The sequence below is a fragment of the Caenorhabditis briggsae genome (genome assembly GCF_000004555.2).
Source record: "Caenorhabditis briggsae complete genome, chrV, whole genome shotgun sequence".
Classification (NCBI taxonomy): Eukaryota; Metazoa; Nematoda; class Chromadorea; order Rhabditida; family Rhabditidae; genus Caenorhabditis; species Caenorhabditis briggsae.
Genome location: NC_013488.2, coordinates 2,947,991 through 2,969,634, shown reverse-complemented (window position 1 = coordinate 2,969,634; position 21,644 = coordinate 2,947,991). Strand labels below are relative to the sequence as shown.

The 21,644-nt window shown below is 39.1% G+C and overlaps 4 protein-coding genes across 4 annotated transcripts in view; 2 read left to right on the top strand and 2 right to left on the bottom strand.

The window, feature by feature from the left end:
• CBG22447 overlaps positions 1-1,508 on the bottom strand; it is a gene marked incomplete at both ends in the record, with an annotated part of 4,486 nt that extends 2,978 nt beyond the window's left edge. Inside the window, 3 exons of the mRNA XM_045236757.1 lie at positions 258-407; positions 1,077-1,361; positions 1,443-1,508. Coding sequence (XP_045097568.1) covers positions 258-407; positions 1,077-1,361; positions 1,443-1,508 — 501 coding nt within the window. The remainder of the gene's footprint in view (positions 1-257; positions 408-1,076; positions 1,362-1,442) is intronic.
• A 2,016-nt stretch (positions 1,509-3,524) lies between these two features.
• On the bottom strand, positions 3,525-21,558 carry CBG22443 (the record flags this gene model as incomplete). Its single annotated transcript, XM_002635658.1, is given in 13 exon segments — positions 3,525-3,859; positions 4,429-4,582; positions 4,667-4,729; positions 4,731-4,732; positions 4,854-4,988; positions 15,906-15,999; positions 16,255-16,479; positions 18,911-19,258; positions 20,794-20,908; positions 20,955-21,041; positions 21,088-21,227; positions 21,274-21,382; positions 21,434-21,558. Coding segments are annotated over 13 exon segments (1,932 nt in total), but the record flags the coding sequence as incomplete, so codon positions are not given.
• Positions 5,936-9,944, top strand: CBG22445 (the record flags this gene model as incomplete). Its single annotated transcript, XM_045236756.1, has 5 exons — positions 5,936-6,282; positions 7,065-7,364; positions 7,410-7,506; positions 7,813-8,897; positions 9,464-9,944. The coding sequence occupies 5 exons, from the start codon at positions 5,936-5,938 to the stop codon at positions 9,942-9,944; spliced, it is 2,310 nt and encodes a 769-aa protein (XP_045097567.1).
• Positions 10,305-15,432, top strand: Cbr-ets-6 (the record flags this gene model as incomplete). Its single annotated transcript, XM_045236755.1, has 7 exons — positions 10,305-10,618; positions 10,685-10,942; positions 11,002-11,098; positions 12,025-12,436; positions 12,527-14,135; positions 14,485-15,061; positions 15,229-15,432. 7 exons carry the CDS (start codon positions 10,305-10,307, stop codon positions 15,430-15,432), a joined length of 3,471 nt encoding a protein of 1,156 aa, XP_045097566.1.
• Positions 21,559-21,644: the final 86 nt, after the last annotated feature.

Below are 21,644 nucleotides of genomic sequence, written 5' to 3'. Positions count from 1 at the left end.
AAAAATGCTGACACATACATTTTGTGCTCTGAGCATCATAACTCGAGAGCCCGGCTTCCGAAATTCTTCAAAACTTTTTTGGTGCATATTTGGACACTGAGAATCATTTGACATCTAAAATCAAAGCTAGAAAAATTCTGGAAAAAAAACTTTAATTTGAATTCTCTGACCACTGTTACATCTGAAACTGCTCTGAAAATTCGGAGAATTTTTCAAAAAACTGATTTTTATGTTTTTTGATTTTACAGTACCTGTACCTTGGCATTTTTCGAGAACACATGCGACGACTCCACCATCACCACACTGGAGACGTTACGATTCAGAAGACGTTCGGCAAATCGTGTCGAGTGGAAATTGAACAGGGTCACATCGATGTCCGAGAGTGATGTTGTCATTTTTGAGGATCTCTGAAAATTTTTGGGTTGAAAATGTTTTTTTTTTTTTGAAAATTTAATTTTTTTTTAATTTTAGGTTTTTTTGAATTTCAAAAATTTTCAAAAAAAATTGAAAATCTGAATTTCAGAATTTAAGAATCTCAGAATTTGTAATTTCAGAAATTCAGAATTCCAGAATCTCAGAATATCAGAATCAAAGAACTTCAGAACTTCAAAATTTCAGAATTTCAGAATTCCAGAACTTCAGAATTTCAGAGTCTTAGAAATTCAGAATCTCAGAATCTCCGAATCTCAGAATTCCAGAACTTGAGAACTTCAGAATTTCAGAATTCCAGAACTTCAGAATTTCAGAAATACATGAATTTTAGAATCTCAGAATATCAGAATCCCAGAACTTGAGAACTTCAGAACTCCAGAATTTCAGAAATTCGGAATTTCAGAATTCCAGAACTTCAGAATTTCAGAACTTGACAATTTCAGAATATCAGACATCCAGAATCTCATAATCCCGGAAACTCAGAATCTCAGAAATGCAGAATTTCAGAATCTCAGAATTTCAGAATTCCAGATTTCCAGAATTTCAGAATTCCAATATCTCAGAATTTTAAAATTTCAAAAATTCAGAGTTCCAGAATTTCAGAATTTCCGAATTTCAAAATTCAGAATCTCTGAATTTTTAACCTGTAACGATTGCATCAAAACAGACAGCGCCCATTTGATGGGTGCGTGACCATCAGCTCGATTCTCTTCGGCGCCTTCTGAGGCCTCTGACGTCTTCTTTTTCTCATTTTCGATGACGTCACTTGATGACGTGGATTCTGGAGATTCTAGCGGTTCAGAAGACGTCGTCAGAAATTCGAAATTCAATTCCGAAGACGTCGGATTCGAATCTTCTGGAATCGACAGCCATTTCTCTGGATCAAACACCTGGGAGCAGTCGATGATTGTGGATTCTGGAGGAGGATTCTGGAAAACACTCGATTTTCAAATTTTTATAAAATTTTGAAAATTCAATTTTTTAACTTTTTCAAGATTCAAAAAATTTACCTGAAAAGCGACGGTTGGAAACTTTCGAATTGTAGAAATCCATAGAATTTTTCGAGGAAATCGCATTTTTATGAATTTGGAGCTGAAAGTGAACAATGGATTTTTCGAAAATGAAAACATTCAAAAGTTTGAAATCTGAAAATTCAAAAAAGTTGAAATTTTCAGAAGATCGGAAAATCAGAATCTCGGAATCCCAGAATCCCAGAATCCAAGAACCTCAGAACTTGAGAATCTCAGAATCTCAGAATCTCAGGATCTCAGAACATCAGAATCTGAGAATTTCAGAATCTTAGAATCTCAAAATCTTAGAATCTAAGAATTTCAGAATCTCAGAATTTCAGAATTACAGAATTTCAGAATTTCAGAATCCCAGAAATTTAGAACCTCAGAATCTCAGTTTCTCAAAATCTCAGAATTTCAGAATCTGAAAATCTCAAATTCTCAGAATCTCAGAAATTTAGAATTTCAGAATTTCAGAATCTCAGAATTCCAGAATCCCAGAAACTCAGAATCCGAGAATCTCAGAATCTCAGAACCTCAGAATCTGAGAATTTCAGAATCTTAGAATTTCAGAATCTCGGAATTTTAGAATCTAAGATTTTCAGAATCTCAGAATTTCAGAATTTCAGAATCCCTGAAATTTAGAACCCCAGAATCTCAGAATCTCAGAACTCCAGAATCCCAGAATCCCAGAAGTTCAGAATCTCAGAATCCCGGAAACTCAGAATCTCAGAACCTCAGAATCTGAGAATTTCAAAATCTTAGAATCTCAGAATCTCAGAATCCCAGAAATTTAGAACCTCAGAATCTCAGTTTCTCAAAATCTCAGAATTTCAAAATCTGAAAATCTCAAATTCTCAGAATTTTAGAATTTCAGAATCTCAGAATCCCTGAATCTCAAAACCTCAAAATTTCAGATTATTTGTGAATTAAATGTATGTTTTTATTCTGGAAAAAATGTCTGTTGTTATTCTGGAAAAATTAAATGTCTGTTTTTATTCTGGAAAATGCCTATTCATGACGAGAAACTCCCGAAAAACATGTTTAGATTGCGTAAATTTCATTCCAGAGCCAGTTATGGCCGCTTAAAATAAAACAAAAAATTTTGCAAAATTTTTGGGATCGGGAGAATCGAATCTACAACCTTCCTCCTCTGAACTTGCCATTTTACCACTTTACCACACTGCTGATTGAAATCTATTGTTTTAAAAGAAATACACTATTCCGTGAAAAAAATTTCACGAGAAATTGCTTAATCATAGGGAAACTTTTCTAGGTCATAACTCAGCTCACGTGAGCATTTTGCTGATTTTTTAACAGATTTGGAATCCTCATAAGCTCTTCTATCTGCTCCCAAAATTTCAAAAAAAGTTTAACCCGCTCCCTCAAGTAACTCCCTTGTTAGAAATTCAGTTTTTACAATTTTAGAAAATCTCGAAATTCAAAAAAGTCTAAAGTGTCGAAAAATTCAGAAACTTGAAATTCCATAAAAAAACGAATATTTAGGAAAGTTGAAATTTTCAAGAAATCCAGAATTTTCAGAAAACCAAAAATATTAATTGGCTTAATTAACCAAAAATCAGAAAAAAATCCGAAAAAATCCATCATTTGATTTATTGGAAAATTGCGTCGAATTGAATGTACCGTAACCACCCAAGCCGCCAACTTTGAGCCCCTATATCTTGGTTACTGTGAAAGATACCGAAGAGTGATCAACTGACAAAATGTTCTTCATGAAATCAGGAACATTTTATCAGTTGACCAATTTTTGAAATCTTTCACGGGAATCGAGATATATGGGCTCAAAGTTGGGCCTACGGTAATAGAAGAAGAGAGTCAGAGAGCAAGATTGGAAAAAACCAGCGAAAAAAATTTAGATGAAAATTGCGATTTTTGAGATTTCAGCCAATGAAAAAATAAAGGGGAAAATTGGTAAAAAAGTGGAAAATAGCTTTCAAAAATTGAAATTTTTTCAGTTAAAAAATTCAAATATCATATAGGGATAGGGATAAAAATGCAGGATTTTTCAAGTATTTCAAAAAAATCAATAAATCATTTATCAGCTTCCTTCGCATCAACATCTCTAACATCTCTGGTTGGCCTTCCGACGATTCCATCGTCTTCCATCAGAAAATCATTGAACATCTCCTGTAGCTCCCATCTGGCCGTCGGATCGTTCGACTGAATTTTCATACGTTTTCCGCCATTGCTCATTGTTATTTTGGCTTGAAGAATCGGAATATTGAGTACTGTAGTTTTTTGGTTTTCCGTCGTCTCTTCGTGTGGGTCCAGGTTTCGTTTTCGAAGCTCGCGGAGCAGTTTGACAAGGGTGACTTTTCCGTATTTCTGTTTGATGACCGGGTAGTTGGATGGGACCAATTTGAAGTCGTCGTTGTAGGCGGAGAGGTTGCAGGCAACTGGAAAATTTTAGAATTTCAGAATTTTAAAATTTCAGATTCTCAGTATTTTAGAATTTCAGAATGTTAGAAATTCAGAATCCCGGAAAAACAGAATCCCAGAATCTCAGAATTTCAGAATATTAGAATTTCAGAATCTCAGGATCTCAGAATGTCTGAATTTCAGAATCTCGAAATTTCGGAATCGCAGAAACTCAGAATCCCAGAATCTCAAAATTCCAAGATCCTAAGAATGTCAGAATATCAGAATCTCAGAATCCCGGTAATTCAGGATTGCGGAATTTCAGAATCCCAGAATCTTAGATTTTCAGAATCCTAGGATATCAAAATCTCAGATTTTTAGAATTTCGGAATCTCCAAATTTCAGAATTTCAAAACTTCGGAATTTCAGAATCCCAGAATATCAGAATCCTGGAAATTCAGAATCTCAGGTTTTCAGAAATTCAGATTTGTCAGAATCAGGTTTTCAGAATCTTCGGAATTTCAGAATCTCAGAATATTACAACTTCGGAATCCTAGAATCCCAGAATCCCAGAATCTCAGAATCTCAAAATTTGAGCCCATCCAACCTGAAGCGATTGCCAACTTTTTCGTCGGATGCTGTTTGAATCGTAGATCTCTGACGACATCCGGATGCACAGACACCGTGACGGTTTTCGTCTGATCTCTTGTCATTTTCCACAGTTTGACTGTCTCGTTGAACTTGATTGGCCATAGGTTCTCCTGGAGTTCTTTATTGATTTTTCAACATTTTCCAAAAAAAGACTTTTCTTAGAATTTTTCAGGGTAAAAATGTCTGAAACTCACATATGTGATCTTTAAGTCTGGCCGATTGAGCACTGGTTGCGAATAGGCGGACGGGCAAATGACGACCTGCAAATGTGCTCAATTGATAATTTTAGAAATCTAAACTTTTAAAAAACCGAAATAAGATTGTCAATAGAGCGAGTTAGCGTTTTACGAAATTTTTTTAATAATTCTCAATGGCGCGCACTTGCCTTCGGCTTCCACTCCTGCAAATTCTTGTCCAACGTGGCGAAGTCCATTCGAAAATCCATTGGAATGTTGATAAATTTGATGGGCAGGTTGCGGAACGGTTCTCGAACCTCTTCACATGGCAAATCGGAATCTGGAATTGAAAAAATCAAAAAATTTCAGATTTTCAGCCAAAAAATCGATTTTTTTCTAAAAATTTGAAAATATCATTTTGTCTTTTTGTTGATTTTTTTAAAAGGAATTTTCGCGTTTTTTCCAGATTTCCACAATTTTTTTTTCAGATTTTCAGCCAAAAAAAAATCGATTTTTCGAAAAATTGAAAAAAAAAATCAATTTTTTTTGAATTTTTCAAATTTTCAAAATTTAAGCGGAATATTAAAGACTGAAAGAAAGTTATTTTCAGATTTTTAGTCGAAAAAATCGATATTTTCTGAAATTTTGAAAAAATCGATATTTTCTGAAAAATCGAAAATTTCATTTTTTTTTCAGAATTTCCAAATTTTAAGCAAAAAATTGGTAGCTGAAAGTTATACCAATAAAATTATTTACGTAATTTATTTTCAGATTTTCAGCTAAAAATGGATTTTTCGAAAATTTGAAAAAAAATCGTTTTTTTTTTTAATTTTTTCGAAAACATTTTCCAATTTCAGTCAATTTTTTAAAAAAAAACCAAATATTTCCACTTCCCGCCGTTTCTCAGTGGAGCGCGTTTGCTTTAAAACTTTTTTTCTTTCACAAATTTTCAAACGAAATCCCTTATTTTCCACCGCATTTTCCCCTGCTGCGGTTTTTCTGCTTTCTCTAACCACCCTCTCCATTTCCCACACTCTCACTCTCCGCCGTCTTCTCACTCCCCCGACCAAAGTCATACGACCAGCCGCACCGCTTGGTCGGCCGCGCGCTGGTTTGTTTTGCTCTCTGCGTCTCTCCGTTTTCCTCTCACTTTCCCCCCGTTTCTCTGCGTCTCTCCGCCGGTTTTTCTCTCGTGTCGTTGCCACATATCCAGCCGGATTTTCGTCATTTTTGCTTCAAAATTCCTCATTTTTTCCGGAAAATTTCAGCCAAATTTTGTTTTTCAGCATGAATCCCGATTCCAGTCAAAAAACATGCGAACTACTCTCAAAATTCATGATCTCTCAAGGAATTCCCCTGGCGAATATTCGAAATTCGGCGTTTCAAGACCTTCTAGAACATTTTGAGCAGCCAGATTTCGAGATTCCAACCGAGAAGTGTCTAGAGGACTCGTTGAAATGGGCGGAGCCAGAGACGATGGATTGCAAAGTGGGCGGAGCGTTAAGTATTACTGTAGATTTGGCGGCCGAAGAGGATGGAACCGACGAGAAGTGGATCGTTTTTTCATGTCATCACTTTGAGGATTTTCATAAAAGAACGGCGGTCGTGCATTTTGAGAAACTCGAGATTGCTCAGTGAGTTTTTGGTGTCAAACTACGGTGGCCTAAAAAACTCAACTTGCAAAAGTTAGGGCACCGTGTTAAATGACCTGGAAATCAGCTGATATTCACCTGATGTGTTTCCTAGGACATTTTAACATGGTGGCCTAACATTTGAAAAGTTGAATTTTCTAGGCCACTATAGTAAATGGCCTAGAAATGACCTTGTTTCCTAGGCCATTTCAACATGGTGGCCTAACTTTTGCAAAGTTGACTTTTCTAGGCCACCAAGGTAAAGGGGCTAGAAAACTCATCGGTAGAATATTGGGTAATTCCTAGACCAAAAACGTTGGTGGCATAGAAAACTCAATTTTGCAAAAGTTAGGCCATCATGTTAAAGAGGCTAAAAATCGCCTGACGTTCACCTGGCATGCTTTTTAGGCCATTATAACATGTTGGCCTAGTTTTCGCGAGTTGAATTTTCTAGACCACCATAGTAAATGACCTAGAAATGACCTGTTATTCACCTGGCATGTTTCCTAGGTCATTTTAACATGGTGGCCTAACTTTTGCAAAGTTGAGTTTTCTAGGCCACCATCATTTTTCGAAGGAATTTTCGAATTTTTTACAATTTTTGAATGAAAATTGACGAATTCCGAGTCGAATATCCAGAAGTTTCTGTGTGTCTGATTGTCCGGATGTCCGCATTTTTTCGAATTTCCAAGTTTTTTGGTTCAAAATTCGTCAATTTTCTCCTTTTTTTAAAAAAAAGTTCAAATTTCTGCGTGTCCATAAATCCCGATGTCCCAATTTTTCAGATTCAACTGGCCCACTCTCTGGTCCCGAATCCACGTGGCAATCACCGCCGCATACACCAACTTCCACACCGTCAACATCGTGTGCTCGAGCCCCGAGCTCGCCGAGATCTTCCGACAGCCTTCAGAATCCCGAAATTCAGAAGACGTCAGACGCAACGACTACATATGCTTCGCGTTCTATGTCGACAAATTCGCTCGCCAGATTTTGGAAATCGACGAGGTGAAAAAATCGATAAATCGACTTCATCGATTTTTGAAGGTGTTGAAAACGGTGCCGGAAATTTATCGATTTTTTGTGGAGTGAGTGATTTTTTTTGGAAAATTCCAAAAAATCCAAAAATTCAGATTTCAAAAATCCAAAAATTGGGACCCGAAATTGCCGACAATCGATTCAAAGTGCTGGCAATCGGAGCTCTTTCTGTTCACCAGATGTTTAGAAATGGTGGGAATTTGAATTTTTTTGAAAGAACAATTATGTGCGTCCGAGTGTCCAGATGTCCATTTTGAAGCCGCATACCGTAATTGCCTATTTTAAAGGCGCATACAGTGATTTTTAGTTGAAAAATTTGAATTAGTGCGTCAGAAAACGCTAATTTCAATTTTTCTACTAAAAATTACGGTAAGCGTCTTTAAATTTGGCATTTTCGTGGTGAGACCCAACTTGACTAAATCCGTGGTGTTTGCACACACTTTGAAGTTCTCAGCGCGTTAAATTCGAATTTTTTGAAAAATTCCAAAAATCTTCCAGGACCCAATCTTCCTTCAAATCAGCCAACGTTGGAGTCTGGTCTCCAACTACATCACGTCTTCTGAATTCAACAATCTTCTCTACATTCAGAAGGTTCTCGACGAATGCGAGCAATGTCTTCAGAATCTTGGAACGTCGAATTCGTCAATGTCTCAAGTCATTCCAGCGATTTCTCGGATTCAGATGACGACGATGAATTCGAAATTCGACGATGCGGAAAGTCTGAATCCCACCATTCAGACGCTGTTCTCCGACGTCTTCTGTGAATTCAACGGCTCAGAAGACTATCAAAAATCCACGTGGCTAGATCCGCGATTCGCGTTTAGAAGGGACATTCAGCCAGTGGAAAAATGGGATGACGTGACGCAGAAAATTTTAGAAGGCTCTTCTGAAGGCGTCAAAATTGAATTCCAACAGGAAATTCAAAAATATCGAAAACTTCTAAAATCCGAACGTCCCGCGCCTTCAGAATCCCCGTTCATCTGGTGGGTCCTTCATCAGGAACGTCTTCCAAATCTGGCGAATCTCGCACATCGATTTCTCGCCGTTCCCGCGGTTTCCATTGACTCCGCCCACTTTTTCGGCCCGTCTGGAAAGTTCTCACACGTCTCCAGAATCTATAGAGATTCTGGAACTTCTGGAGATCGCTGGATGCGATTCGCCGCACGTCATCAGGAATTCAGAGGACGTGGAACACGAATGCCATATAAGGCAGAGGGATTCGCAAGACCTTTACTGGATTTCAAAGCTGAGCAATCGCGAAAACGAAGAGCATCTTCTCCTTCTGGAGATATCAATTTATCGATTTTCGAGCCGAAAACTCAAGGAAAAACGGTACAGGACTATCTGATGATAAAACGACGAAACATTGTGAAATGGCAGCCGAACAACGACTACAAGTCATCTTCCACGTTGTACACAACACTTCAGAATACGTTCAGAGCTTCTGAAGAGCCTGAAGGCGTCACGACACCGTTGGACGACGTCTTCAAAGACGTCAAATTGGAGCAGCCGGAGGAGATCAAAGTGGGCGGAGTCGAGGAGGACATTTGGAGTCCGCATACGTGGATGGGCAGTGAAAAGAAGTGAGTTGGTTTTCGAAAAGTGGGTCTCGCCACGAAAACGCCAAATTTAAAGGCGCATACTGTAATTTTCAGTGGAAAAATTGAAATTAGAGTCTTCGGGGAAGCTCTTAAAACGCTAATTTTAAATTTCTTCCACCTATGCCGCGCTCAAAGTAGACGCCAGGAACTGGAAATTGCGTCCAAAGCTGCCAATTTTTCCAGGTTTTCCAGGAGCAAGAAACTTCGATTTTCCGCGTTGTAGCTGTGTTAATTTTTCGAGGTCCGTTGTAAATTAAAAAGAAATTTTCTTTTTTTGGACCTCGAATTGATGTCGAAGAAAAAAACACAGCTACAACGAGGGAAATCGAAGTTTTAAGTCCATGGAAAACCTGGAAAAATTGAAAGCTTTGGACGCGATTTCCAGTTCCTGGAGGCTACTTTGAACGCGGCATGAAAATTACTATATGCGCCTTTAAATTTTCGACTTTTCGTGGTGGGACCCAACTTGACCAAATCCAGTCATGTTTATACTCATTTTGAAGCTCTCAACGCGCCAAATTCAAAATTTCCATTCATTCTTTCTTCAGAAAGCAATGCAATCGCCGTTGCTGCCTGTGCAATCAAATGAAACTGCACGAGGAGGTCAAAAATGTGACGATCATCGGCGAGAAGCTTCTCATGGCTCTGATCGCATTTCACACTGGTCGAACGTCGGAAAATCACGCCAGAGACGTGTATAATCGTGAGAAGAAGAGCTTCTTCTGTCGAGAACACTACGGCGAGACGGCTGGCGGAATTTTGAATTTTCTAAAAATCCAAAATTCCGCGAAACTAGCCGATTGCTCGATGGAACCGCTTCAAGGCGCATGTAATGCGATTACGGATGGACGAGTCGACTTGGCCGACAACAATTTGCGCGCTTTTATGATCAATTTTGTACAGAAAAATGAGGTGGGGACATTTTTTTTTTCAAAATTTTTCAAATTTTTTGTTTTTCAGGAAAAATCACCGATCCCATTTTACAAACCGTCTGAAAACCAAAACCGATCGGAAAGCGGTGATCATTGAACTTTTAAAAAATTTTCTTTTTTTTTCAATTTTTTCTCTTTTTCCGGGTTAAATATGATTTTTAGTAAACTTTTTTATTTAATCAAGCTAATTTTTCATAAATTTTCAATTTTTTCCAGAAAAAAACTGAAAAATTTCATGCAAAAACGATTTTTTTCTTGCTGTATTTATATATTTTTTTGCCGACAGAGAGAGAGAGAGAGAGGAGGCCCAGACAGTTAGAGAAATGCAACCGCGCCCCATTGCTAAAATCCGAGCGCGGCGCTTCAAACACGAGTTTTTTGCCAACCGATTTTCCGGGCGTTTTTCAGCGTTTCCGGGCTAAAAAATTGCTGAAAACTCGATTTTTCCAGTTTCAAAATGGAGAATCCATCGAAAACGCTCGCAATTCTATCACAATTTATGGCTTCACAAGGAATCCCATTCGAAAATGTCCAAAATCCGGGATTTCGGAAATTTCTGGCGAATTTCGGTGTTGACTCGGCGGTTTTTGCGCCGGCGGAGATGAAAAATTCGGTTAAAACCGGCGAAAAATCAAGGGAAATCGATAAGTCGAAAGGTCCGATCAGTTTGACAGTGGATTGGTCTCCGCGATTTCTAGTCTACTCGGTGCACTATTTTGAGAATGTTTTCGAGCGCAAAACCGCGATTTTTTTCGAGAAATTCGATCATAGGTGGGTTTTTTGGGTTTTTTTATGCTTAAAATTTTAAATTACCGCGCCGAAATTTGAAATTTGCAGCATCACAGCCGACACAATTTATCAAAAACTCGGTCTGGGAAAGCCGGAAATTCTCAACTTTCTCGGCGCAACGTCTCAAGTGTCGTTCCGTTTCATGGAGCATCACACCGCCAACAGCTACACGTGCCTTCATGATTTTATCACCGCGTTCGTCAAGCGAATTCTGAACTTGTCGGAAATTCAGAAGGCGTTGCAACTTGTCAAGCAGTTTTTGAAAGTGTTCAGGAGCAATCCAAGCAAGATGAATTCGTTGAAAAAGTGAGTGTTTCTAGGACGCGGACTAGGCTTTTTCTAAGCCATATTTCTTGGTTTTTCAGTGTCCTACTACAAAGATCGCTATCCACCGCCTGGCCGCCTGAAGAAAACGCCACGTGGCAGTCGACAGCGGATTTTTTGAATCGATGGATCGAATTGGTAAGGATTTTGGGAAAAAAATGATTGAATAGAAATTTTCAAAAAAAAGTCGGAAAATCGAAATTTTGGATTTTTCCAAAATTCCAATATGACCAAATACAGTCATAATTATATTCATTTTGCAGCTCTCAACAAGCTAATTTCAAACTTTCGACTGAAAATTCAAATTTGGCGCGTTGAGAGCTTCAAAATGAGTGTGAAAACCATCGAATTTGGTCCAGTTGGGTCTCACCACGAAAATGCCAAATTTAAAGGCGCACACCGTAATGTTCAGTGGAAAAATTGAAATTAGTCTTTTGAGAGTTTCCGAAAGGCAAATTTCGAATTTTTCATCTAAAGTTACGGTATGCGCCTTTCAATTTGGCATTTCGTAATTAGAATTCTCAGATTCTGGAGCTTTTGAGAATTCTAAATTCTCAAATTACAGATTTCAAACAAAAAGTGACATTTCAGAAAAATTCCAAAAATGTCGTTATTTTCTAAAAATTCCAAGAATTCAGAATTTCCGCGTTTCGAATTTAAATTTTGAAATTCCGAATTCGGAAGCTTCGAATTCCAGAATCTTGGAATTTCAGAATTTCAAATTTTCAGAAACTCGGAGTTTCAGAATCTCAGAATCCCAGAATCTCAGAATCTAAAAATCTCAGAATTTCGGAATCCCAGAATTTCAGAATCTAAAAATCTCAGAATTTCAGAATCTTAGAATTCCAGAATTTTAGAATCTCAGAATCTCAAAAATCTCAGAATTTCAGAATCTCAGAACATAATCTCAGTATCTCAGAATCTTAGATGTTCAGAATCTCGGAATTTCAAATTTTCAGAATCTCAGAATCTAAAAATATCAGAATCTATACGGCTTTGACCATTCCTGGTGTTATATATCAGATCCAGATCCTTTGAATTTCAAACTTCTTAAAAAATTCCAGAATCTCCTTTCTTTCAGCACCCGATCTTCGACAAGTTCTCTGTCACATGGGGCTTCCAACCAATTATCTCCACCCACGCGTCACCCAACTTCTCTACCAACTTCAACACATCCTCAATCAATGCTCCCACGCGTCTCGATTGCTCAGCAATCCCAAAACCAGCTCGATATCTCAAATCATTCCAGCCGTGAATCAAATCCAAAAAGCGATTTCCGACAAGAATCAACCGAACAAACCGTTCATCGAGCGATTCATCGTCCGAGATTTCGGCATCATCTTCCACGGATTCATCCACGAGACGTACAACTTGAAGTACGAGGTGGCGATGATTCTGGATCCACGATACGCGTATCGAGCGTCGATTCGAGACGGAAAAGAATGGAAGAATGTGGAGAAGCGGCTGATGGATCAGGCGCTATTACGATATTTCAACGAGCAGGAAATGCAATTTTTGGGCTATGAAGTGTCCGATGATCCCAGTGTTCGGTATATGTTTTTCAAGGTGAGCAATTGATAACATTTCAAATTATGAAATTTTCGTTTCTCCAGAAAGAGCTGGACCTCTACCGCTCGATCATTCAAGACCTTCCCTCCCGAAACTTCCAGAATCCTTTGGTAGAATTCTGGAGAGTGCACTCCAAATCGCTGGGCGCTCTGGCGATGATGGCTCGCGACTATCTGGGATGCCCAGCGATTTCCATCGACGCCAGCTTCTATTTCAGTAGCGATGGTTCTGGAAGATTCGACGGATTCTGCAATAGGTATGCTGGCGCCGAGCTGGAACGTCTTCTGGATGCCGCGAGCACGCAGCAAGAATTTCGAGGACGTGGAGAGTACGATTCGATGCCCATGGAAGAATTCGACGTGGATTCAGAAGACGTGAGGCCAGAAGAAGAAAAGTCAGAAGAGCCAGAAGACGTGGAGATGCCATCCACGTCATCAGCCAAGAGACCAGCTGAAGCAGTCAAAAAGCCGACGAAAAGGCGGAAAACTTCAAAAATGTGGGAGAAGAAGACGTCGCGGAATTCTGAAGAACCAGAAAAAAAGCTCGAACCCGAAGAAACCAACTTTATAGAGCCGAAACTAGAGATGCCAGATGACGTGACGCCTCCTACAGAAGACCCATCGGACGTCGTTGTTACATTGTCGCTACAGGAAATGGAGGCGGTCAGAGGACGTGTCCAGAAGACGTCGAATTCTGAAGTTCCGAAAAATTCAGAAGAGCGGAAACCGGAGAAACTTCTAGAGCCGAAACTAGAAGAGCCCGATTATGATACCGAAGACGTCACGCCGTCTGAAGCACCAATATCGGCGAATATGGATTCTGAAGACGACGTCAAACCTGAAGTTGCCACATCATCTGAAATTTCTCCAGAAATTGCCAAAAATAATTCTCAAGTCGTACACAGTTGTAAACTTCTGGAGAATTATAGAATGCTCACGAAGGCGTCCGAAGCAGGCACGTCTTCTGACGCCTCCAGATTCTGTGCAACACCTTCTGAAGATCCGACGATGTTTTCTGAAGCTTTCACATCTCCAAAAGATTTGAGTTTCGATGACAAGTCTTTTAGAGACCCGACGACTTCATGGAAGTCGTTTGGCGCTTTAGCAGAGGCGTCATCTAGAGGTGATTCGTTTTCAAGAGTACTCGTGACGTCTTCAAAAGGTTTAAAATCGTTTTATATGTGTTCTAGAAGAACGTCTTCTGGAGTTTCCACGCCTTCAGAAGCACTCAAATCATCCAGAGCGTCTTCTGTATCGTCTCTCCCTCCAAATCCTTTTGTGGCGTCTTCAGAAGTACTCAAATCACCTGGAACGTCTTCTGAAGCTACCACTTCTCCAAGACCATTCACGACGTGTTTAGAAGACTATAAATCGATCGATACGTCTTTTGGAACGACTTCAAAAGATCCGACGTCTTCTGAAGCGCCCACGACTTCAGCGTTTGAAGAGCAAAAGCCGGAAGAAATCAGTTTTGGCTCCATAAAAAAGTCAACGTTCCCAGACGTCTACAAATCGTACAAACTGACGTCATCTGGAGCGGCCACGTCGTCTAGAATTGTCGAAACATGCGATGGCGATGAGGAGGAGGAGGAAAAAATTGTGTTAAGGTAAGGTGGCGGCCTAGAATTCCATATAAAGTGGCTAGAATTTTCATATACGGTGGGCTTGGAATTCCATCTATGGTAGCCTAGTATTCTATATATAGTAGCCTAGAGGTTTCACATAAAATGACTAAGAACTTACATATAGGGTGGCCTAGAAATTCCGTATAAGGTGGACTAGAAATCCAATATATGGTGGCCTAGAAATTTCATATATCATGGCCTAGATTATCCATATACAGTGGCCTAGAAATTACATACCGTAAAACCTCTAATAGAACTATATGGTGGCCTACGATTCCCATACGTGGTGGCCTAGAAAGGTACAGAAATCCATTCAAAAAATTGGTTTCAGCGACGCGTGGAACATCCCAGATCCATCTCCACCACCACCACGGTCTGAATCATCAAAACACTCGCATCCGCCACGTTGCTTTCAGTGCCAAAACATCGATAGAAGCGTCGCAAAGAATAGATTCAGTATGCTCGAAGACCGTCAACTGATCCTTCTGGCAGCCGTCGTCGACCGAAAGCTTCATATCGCCGACGCGCTCGATGGGTGTCGAAAAAAACCACCCCAAACATTTTGCACTCAGCACATCACCGAAACGGCCCGACACATCTACCGTATGCTCAATGTGCAACGTGTCGATGAGATTCGCTCGGCTCCCAACGACGGAATCGAATTGACGGCGTGGAAATTCTATAAAGACATCTGTCGCGGCAGCGCGGCGGTTACTGTAGACTCGTTGAAGGATGTTTGCATCAAATTCATTTTGAAATACGAGGAGACTCAGTGCTTTTTGTGTCCGACGCAACTTCATCGATCGTTGATGTTTCCCGTCGCCAAGAGTACAGTAAACCTCGCGGATTGGATACTTCATAAAAAGATGAAGGGATTGGAGGAGGACAGTCAGCTAAGGAAAATGAAGGTAGTTTTTGAAAATCAGAATTTTGAAAATCGGAAATTCCAAAAATGTATTTTTCGATTTTGAAATTTCGGGCAATTTTTCGCTTTTTTCAGAGCGATTTTCGAGAAAAATTTCAAATTTTCCATATTTCCGTTCGTCCAGTGTTCTCAAATTTCAAATTTTTTCAGAGATCCGCTCTGATCAAACACCTGGGGACCCTAGTGGACAGTCACGTGTGCAAGGAGCATTTTCCGAAGAACTGTACGAGCGCAAAAGCGACTCTGAAGGGTCCGGAACGCGTTTTTCAAGAACTGAGCAGAGTTTCAACAGCTTCAGATGACGTGGATTTGGAAGGAGAAGAGGAGGAAGAAGAAGAAGGCGTGGATCGATAATTTATTGATTTAAAAAAAATATATTTGATGAATCCGGTTTTTATAGTTTTCCAGTACTTTTCACAGACCGATTTTTAATCGAATTTCAACCTAGATTCCCCCGATTTCCATATTTTTAAAATCCCAAAATCCATACTTGTAAAATTCCGGGCCGGCCCGCCAAAGCCCGGGCCCGGCCCGGAATCAAAAATTTTGTATTTTTGAGCCAAATTTTGAGCTCTCAATATAATTTTCTCCATTTTTTATTTGATTTTTTTGGATTGTTTGTCTGTTTGATCAAAAAAGATTGAAAAAAACTCGAAAAAAAATTTTTGATAAAAAAAATAACATAAGGGTCCCCCCTTATGTGATTTTTTTTGAAATATTTGAAACTTGTGAAATGACGGGTCCGCGGGCCGGGCTCGGGCCGTTACAAGTATGCCAAAATCCATTTTTTTCCAATTTTCCCAAAATAGAAAAATTCGAAAACGGACCTGTGATAATGACGGCATTCTTCGGATCCGATCCCAGCACCTCGATCATATGAGCAGCGTCACCGACACGGAGCGATGGATGACTGGCGAGGATCTGTGAGAATTTGAGAATTTTTCGGATCCAAAGTTCTGGCGGGAATTAGAAATTTTTGAGAAAAACGTCTTTAGGGATCTGGAAATTCGAAAATTGGGGAAATTGAAAATTTTGGGGAAAAATCTTTTTGTGGGATTTTCGAATTTTAAGATTTTCGAATTTTTTTTTGAATTTTAAGGAAAAATCAATTGTTGGCGGGAATTTGAAATTCCAGAATTTTAGAATCTCAGAAATTCAGAATCTCCGAATCCTTACCACACACGGCGTTTTGAATTCTTTCGAGAAGTTTCCATACAAGGATTCGTAAATTCGAAGACGTCCCGATTTGATGAATTGGCTGTGATAATAGGGTTCTTCTGGGAGATAGACCGCCTTTTGACGGGATTCGGACATCCATTCAGCACTGATACTCGCCATTGCGATGGCGCTTTTCGCCACTGGAGAAATCAGATAAATTGGAGTGTCAGGGGAGATTCCGGTCTGAAAAAACGAGGAATTTCGCAACCGAGACATTTCAAAACAGCGAAATTATGGAACTGCGATGTTTCAGAACTGCGACGTTTTAGAACTGCGACATTTTAGAACCGCGACGTTTCAAAACCGCGACATTTCAGAACCTCGACGTTTTAGAACCGAAGCGTTTTAGAACAGCAAAGTTTTAAAACCGCGACATTGCAGAACCGCGACATTTCAGAACTGCGACGTTTTAGAATCGCGAAATTTTAGAACTGCGACGTTTCAGAACCGCGAAATTTTCGAACCGCGACGTTTTAGAACCGCGACGTTTTAGAACCGAAACGTTTTAGAACCGCGGCGTTTCAGAATTGCGACATTTTAGAACTGCGACATGTTAGAACCGTGACATTTTAGAACCGCGACGTTTCAGAAATGCAAGATTTTAGAACCGCGACATTTTAGAACTGTGCCATTTTAGAACCGCGACGTTTTAGAACCGCGACGTTTTAAAACTGCGACATTTAAAACTGCGACATTTTAGAACTCCGACATTTTAGAACCGCGACATTTTAGAATTACGACATTTTATAACTGCGACATGTTAGAACCGCGACATTTTAGAACCGCGACGTTTCAGAATTGCGACATTTTATGAACCGCGACGTTGCAGAACTGCGACGTTTTAGAACCGAAACGTTTTAGAACCGCGGCGTTTCAGAATTGCGACATTTTAGAACCGCGACCTTTTAGAACAGCGAAGTTTGAGAACCGCGACGTTTTAGAACCGCGGCGTTTCAGAATTGCGACATTTTAGAACCGCGACGTTTCAAAACCGCGACGTTTCAGAACCTCGACGTTTTAGAACCGCAACGTTTTAGAACAGCAACGTTTTAAAACCGCGACATTGCAGAACCGCGACATTTCAGAACTGCGACGTTTTAGAATCGCGAAATTTTAGAACTGCGACGTTTCAGAACCGCGACGTTTTAGAACTGCGACATTTTAGGACCGCGACGTTTCAAAACCGCGACATTTCAGAACCTCGACGTTTTAGAACCGAAACGTTTTAGAACAGCAAAGTTTTAAAACCGCGACATTGCAGAACCGCGACATTTCAGAACTGCGACGTTTTAGAATCGCGAAATTTTAGAATTACGAAATTTTAGAACTGCGACATGTTAGAACCGTGACATTTTATAACCGCGACGTTTCAGAAATGCAAGATTTTAGAACCGCGACGTCTTATAACCGCGACATTTTAGAACTGTGCCATTTTATAACCGCGACGTTTTAGAACCGCGACGTTTTAAAACTGCGACATTTAAAACTGCGACATTTTAGAACTCCGACATTTTAGAACCGCGACATTTTAGAATTACGACATTTTATAACTGCGACATGTTAGAACCGCGACATTTTAGAACCGCGACGTTTTATAATTACGACATTTTATAACTGCGACATGTTAGAACCGCGACATTTTAGAACCGCGACGTTTCAGAATTGCGACATTTTAGAACCGCGACGTTGCAGAACTGCGACGTTTTAGAACCGAAACGTTTTAGAACCGCGGCGTTTCAGAATTGCGACATTTTAGAACCGCGACCTTTTAGAACAGCGACGTTTCAGAACCGCGACGTTTTAGAACTGCGACATTTTAGAACCGCGACGTTTCAAAACCGCGACATTTCAGAACCTCGACGTTTTAGAACCGAAACGTTTTAGAACAGCAAAGTTTTAAAACCGCGACATTGCAGAACCGCGACATTTCAGAACTGCGACGTTTTAGAATCGCGAAATTTTAGAACTGCGACGTTTCAGAACCGCGACATTTTAGAACCGCGACGTTTTAGAACCGGGACATTTCAGAACCTCGACATTTTAGAACCGAAACGTTTTAGAACCGAAGCGTTTTAGAACAGCAAAGTTTTAAAACCGCGACATTGCAGAACCGCGACATTTCAGAACTGCGACGTTGCAGAACTGCGACGTTTTAGTACCGAAACGTTTTAGAACCGCGGCGTTTCAGAATTGCGACATTTTAGAACCGCGACCTTTTAGAACAGCGAAGTTTCAGAAACGCGACGTTTTAGAACTGCGACATTTTAGAACCGCGACGTTTCAAAACCGCGACATTTCAGAACCTCGACGTTTTAGAACCGAAACGTTTTAGAACAGCAAAGTTTTAAAACCGCGACATTGCAGAACCGCGACATTTCAGAACTGCGACGTTTTAGAATCGCGAAAAGAACTGCGACGTTTCAGAACCGCGACATTTTAGAACTGCGACGTTTTAGAACCGGGACGTTTCAGAACCTCGACATTTTAGAACCGAAACGTTTTAGAACCGCGACGTTTTAGAACTGCGGCATTTTAGAACTGCGACGTTTTAGAACCGCGAAGTTTCAGTACTGTTTTAGAACCGCGCAATCAATTTTCCAAACCAAACCCTTACCGTAGAACTAATAATATCGGAAATCGCTTCAATCATCTCAAAAATGGGTCCAACTGGACAAATTGGCAAAATCACTGATCCATGATTTTTCAAATAATCGGTGACAGTTCTGGTGAGAGAAACGCCCATTGTCTGGGTGGAAGTGTCGATTAAGCGACTCATCGAATTGATTATCAAATAATCAATATCACTTCTCAATGGACCAATTTCCATTGGCTTCACATCTGTTGAAATTGGATTCGACGCTGTTAGATATCCGATTTTCTCGTTTTCCGTCTCGAAAATCCAGTTTGCTGAGCCATAGGTGTGTCCGGAGACGATTGGGGTGACTTTGACACGGAATAGCTCCTGAGGAACACTTTTTTGAATTTTTGGGGAGCGAGATTTGGCGGGAATTTGAAATTTTTGGAATTTCGGAATTTCAGATATTTTTGGGTTTTCGAGAATTTGGATTTTCAGATTCTGAAAATTTCGAAATTCCGAAATTTTGGAATTTTCAGAATATCAGAATTTTAGAATCCTCGAATCCCAGAATTTCAGAATCACAGGATCTCAAAATTTCAGAATTTTAGGATTTTCGAATTTTAGAACGGAATAGGTCCTGAAACAATTTTATGGAAAATTTCAAAAATTCAAAAGTATCTGAAATGTTCAGATTTTCAAATTTTAAGCTTTTGAACCCCAAAAATGCTGAAAATCTAAAAACCAGAAAGTGTTGAAATTCCAAAATCCTGAAATCCTGAAAATCCGAAATTCCGATACACTGAAATTCTGATATTCTGAAAAATATTTGACGGGAACTTGAATTTTTGGAAATTCGGAATTTCAGATATTTGGATTTTCGAAAATTTGGATTTTCAGAATCTGAAAATTTCAGAATTTCGGAATCCCAGAATCTCAGAATTACAGAATCTGGGAATCTCAAAATTCAGAAATTTAGAATCTCAGAATTTCAGAATTTCAGAATCTCAGAAACTCAGAATTTCAGAAATTCAGAATCTCAGAATTTCAGAATCTCCAGAACTTCAAAGTTACAGAATTTTAGAATTTCAGAATCTCAGAATTTCAGATTCTCAGAAATTCAGAATTTCAGATTCTCAGAATTTCAGAATTTCAGATTCTCAGAATTTCGGGATCTCGGAATCTCGGAATCTCAGAATTTCAGAAACTCAGAATCTCAGAATTTCTAAACCTCGGAATCTCAAAATTTCAAAATTTCAGAATTTTAGAATTTCAGAATCTCAGAATTTCAGAATTTCAGATTCTCAGAAATTCAGAATTTCAGAATTTCAGATTCTCAGAATTTCAGAATCTCGGGATCTCGGAATCTCAGAATTTCAGAATCTCAGAAACTCAGAATCTCAGAATTTCAAAATTTCAGAATTTTAGAATTTTAGAATTTTAGAATTTCAGAATTTTAGGATTTCAGAATTCCAGAATCTCAGAATCTCAAAATTTCGGCATCTCAAAATTTCAGAATCTCAGAACCTCGGATTTTCAGAACTTCAGAAACTCAGAATCTCAGAATTTCAAAATTTCAGAATTTTAGAATTTCAGAAATTTGAATTGGATTTTTTTTTGAATTCTAAAATTTAGATTTTTGAGTGTAAATTGGAAATTTCAGATAATTTCAGTCAAAAAAATGACTGAGATTTCGAATTTTGCGCGTTTTAAATCTGTCATTCAATCTCTCATTAAATTAATTCAATCTGTCATTAAATTGTCATTCAGAAAATTGGAAATTTTTGGAAAAATACATTGAATTTTAAGAAAAAAAAGCAAAAATTTAGACGATTTTCAATGTAATTTTCAAGCAATTTTTACAAATTTTTTTTTCAATTTTTAATCAAAAAAAAGATTTTTTTTCAAAATCCTCCACTTACAATGGTTTGATTAAAACTCAATGTGATCACTTTTGTCAAACAGCGATGCATGTCGGCTGCCTTGTAGAACGATGCCCACGTCATCGGATTCATCGACGGCGCATTCGGGAATTTTCTGGAAATTTTCAGAATTTTTTAAAACTTTATTTTAAAAAAATTACTGGCAAATCTCCTCTTTTTTCCATGTCGCATCGTCGGGCCGCGCTTCGATTCGCTCCATGAATTCCAGCATCTCTTCCATGAGCAATCTGAAAATTTTCAATTTTTCAAAAAATTCCAAATGCCAAAACTAACTTTCCATACTGAAAAGCAATCTCTGTAGCGTAGATTTTGCCTGAAAAGCCGGTATTTTCAGTGTAGAACGGCAGGCCAATGAAGTTCTCGTAGTTGGACACTAGAATCGCGTCGATTCGGTCCATTTTCAGCATTTCTGCCTGGAAATTTCAGCAAATTTTTGTTGTTTTTAGATTTCCCGCCTACCGATACATGGAAAATTTCAGGCGGTCCGTCGATATAGACCCGGTGCGAGAGCTCTTTGATATATGGAATACCGAATTTTTTAACGATATGCGCATTTTTGAATCGCGGACTGTAAATTTTAGTTATATAAAAAATTTTCCATCGATTTTCAGTCGCTTGCCTCTGATACACATGTGGCATGAAGCTGAAAAACGGGGTATAGTCTATTGGTGTGTCGAGAAGGATTCGGGAATTTGGCCACTGCAACACATAGCACGGCTTGTGTCCGTGTTTTGTGTAACTTGTCTGCAAAATTTCGCATGTTTTTTCGAATTCTATATGTTTCACATACTATATTCATTGTCTTGTGCCTTTGCTCGATGAAAATCGGT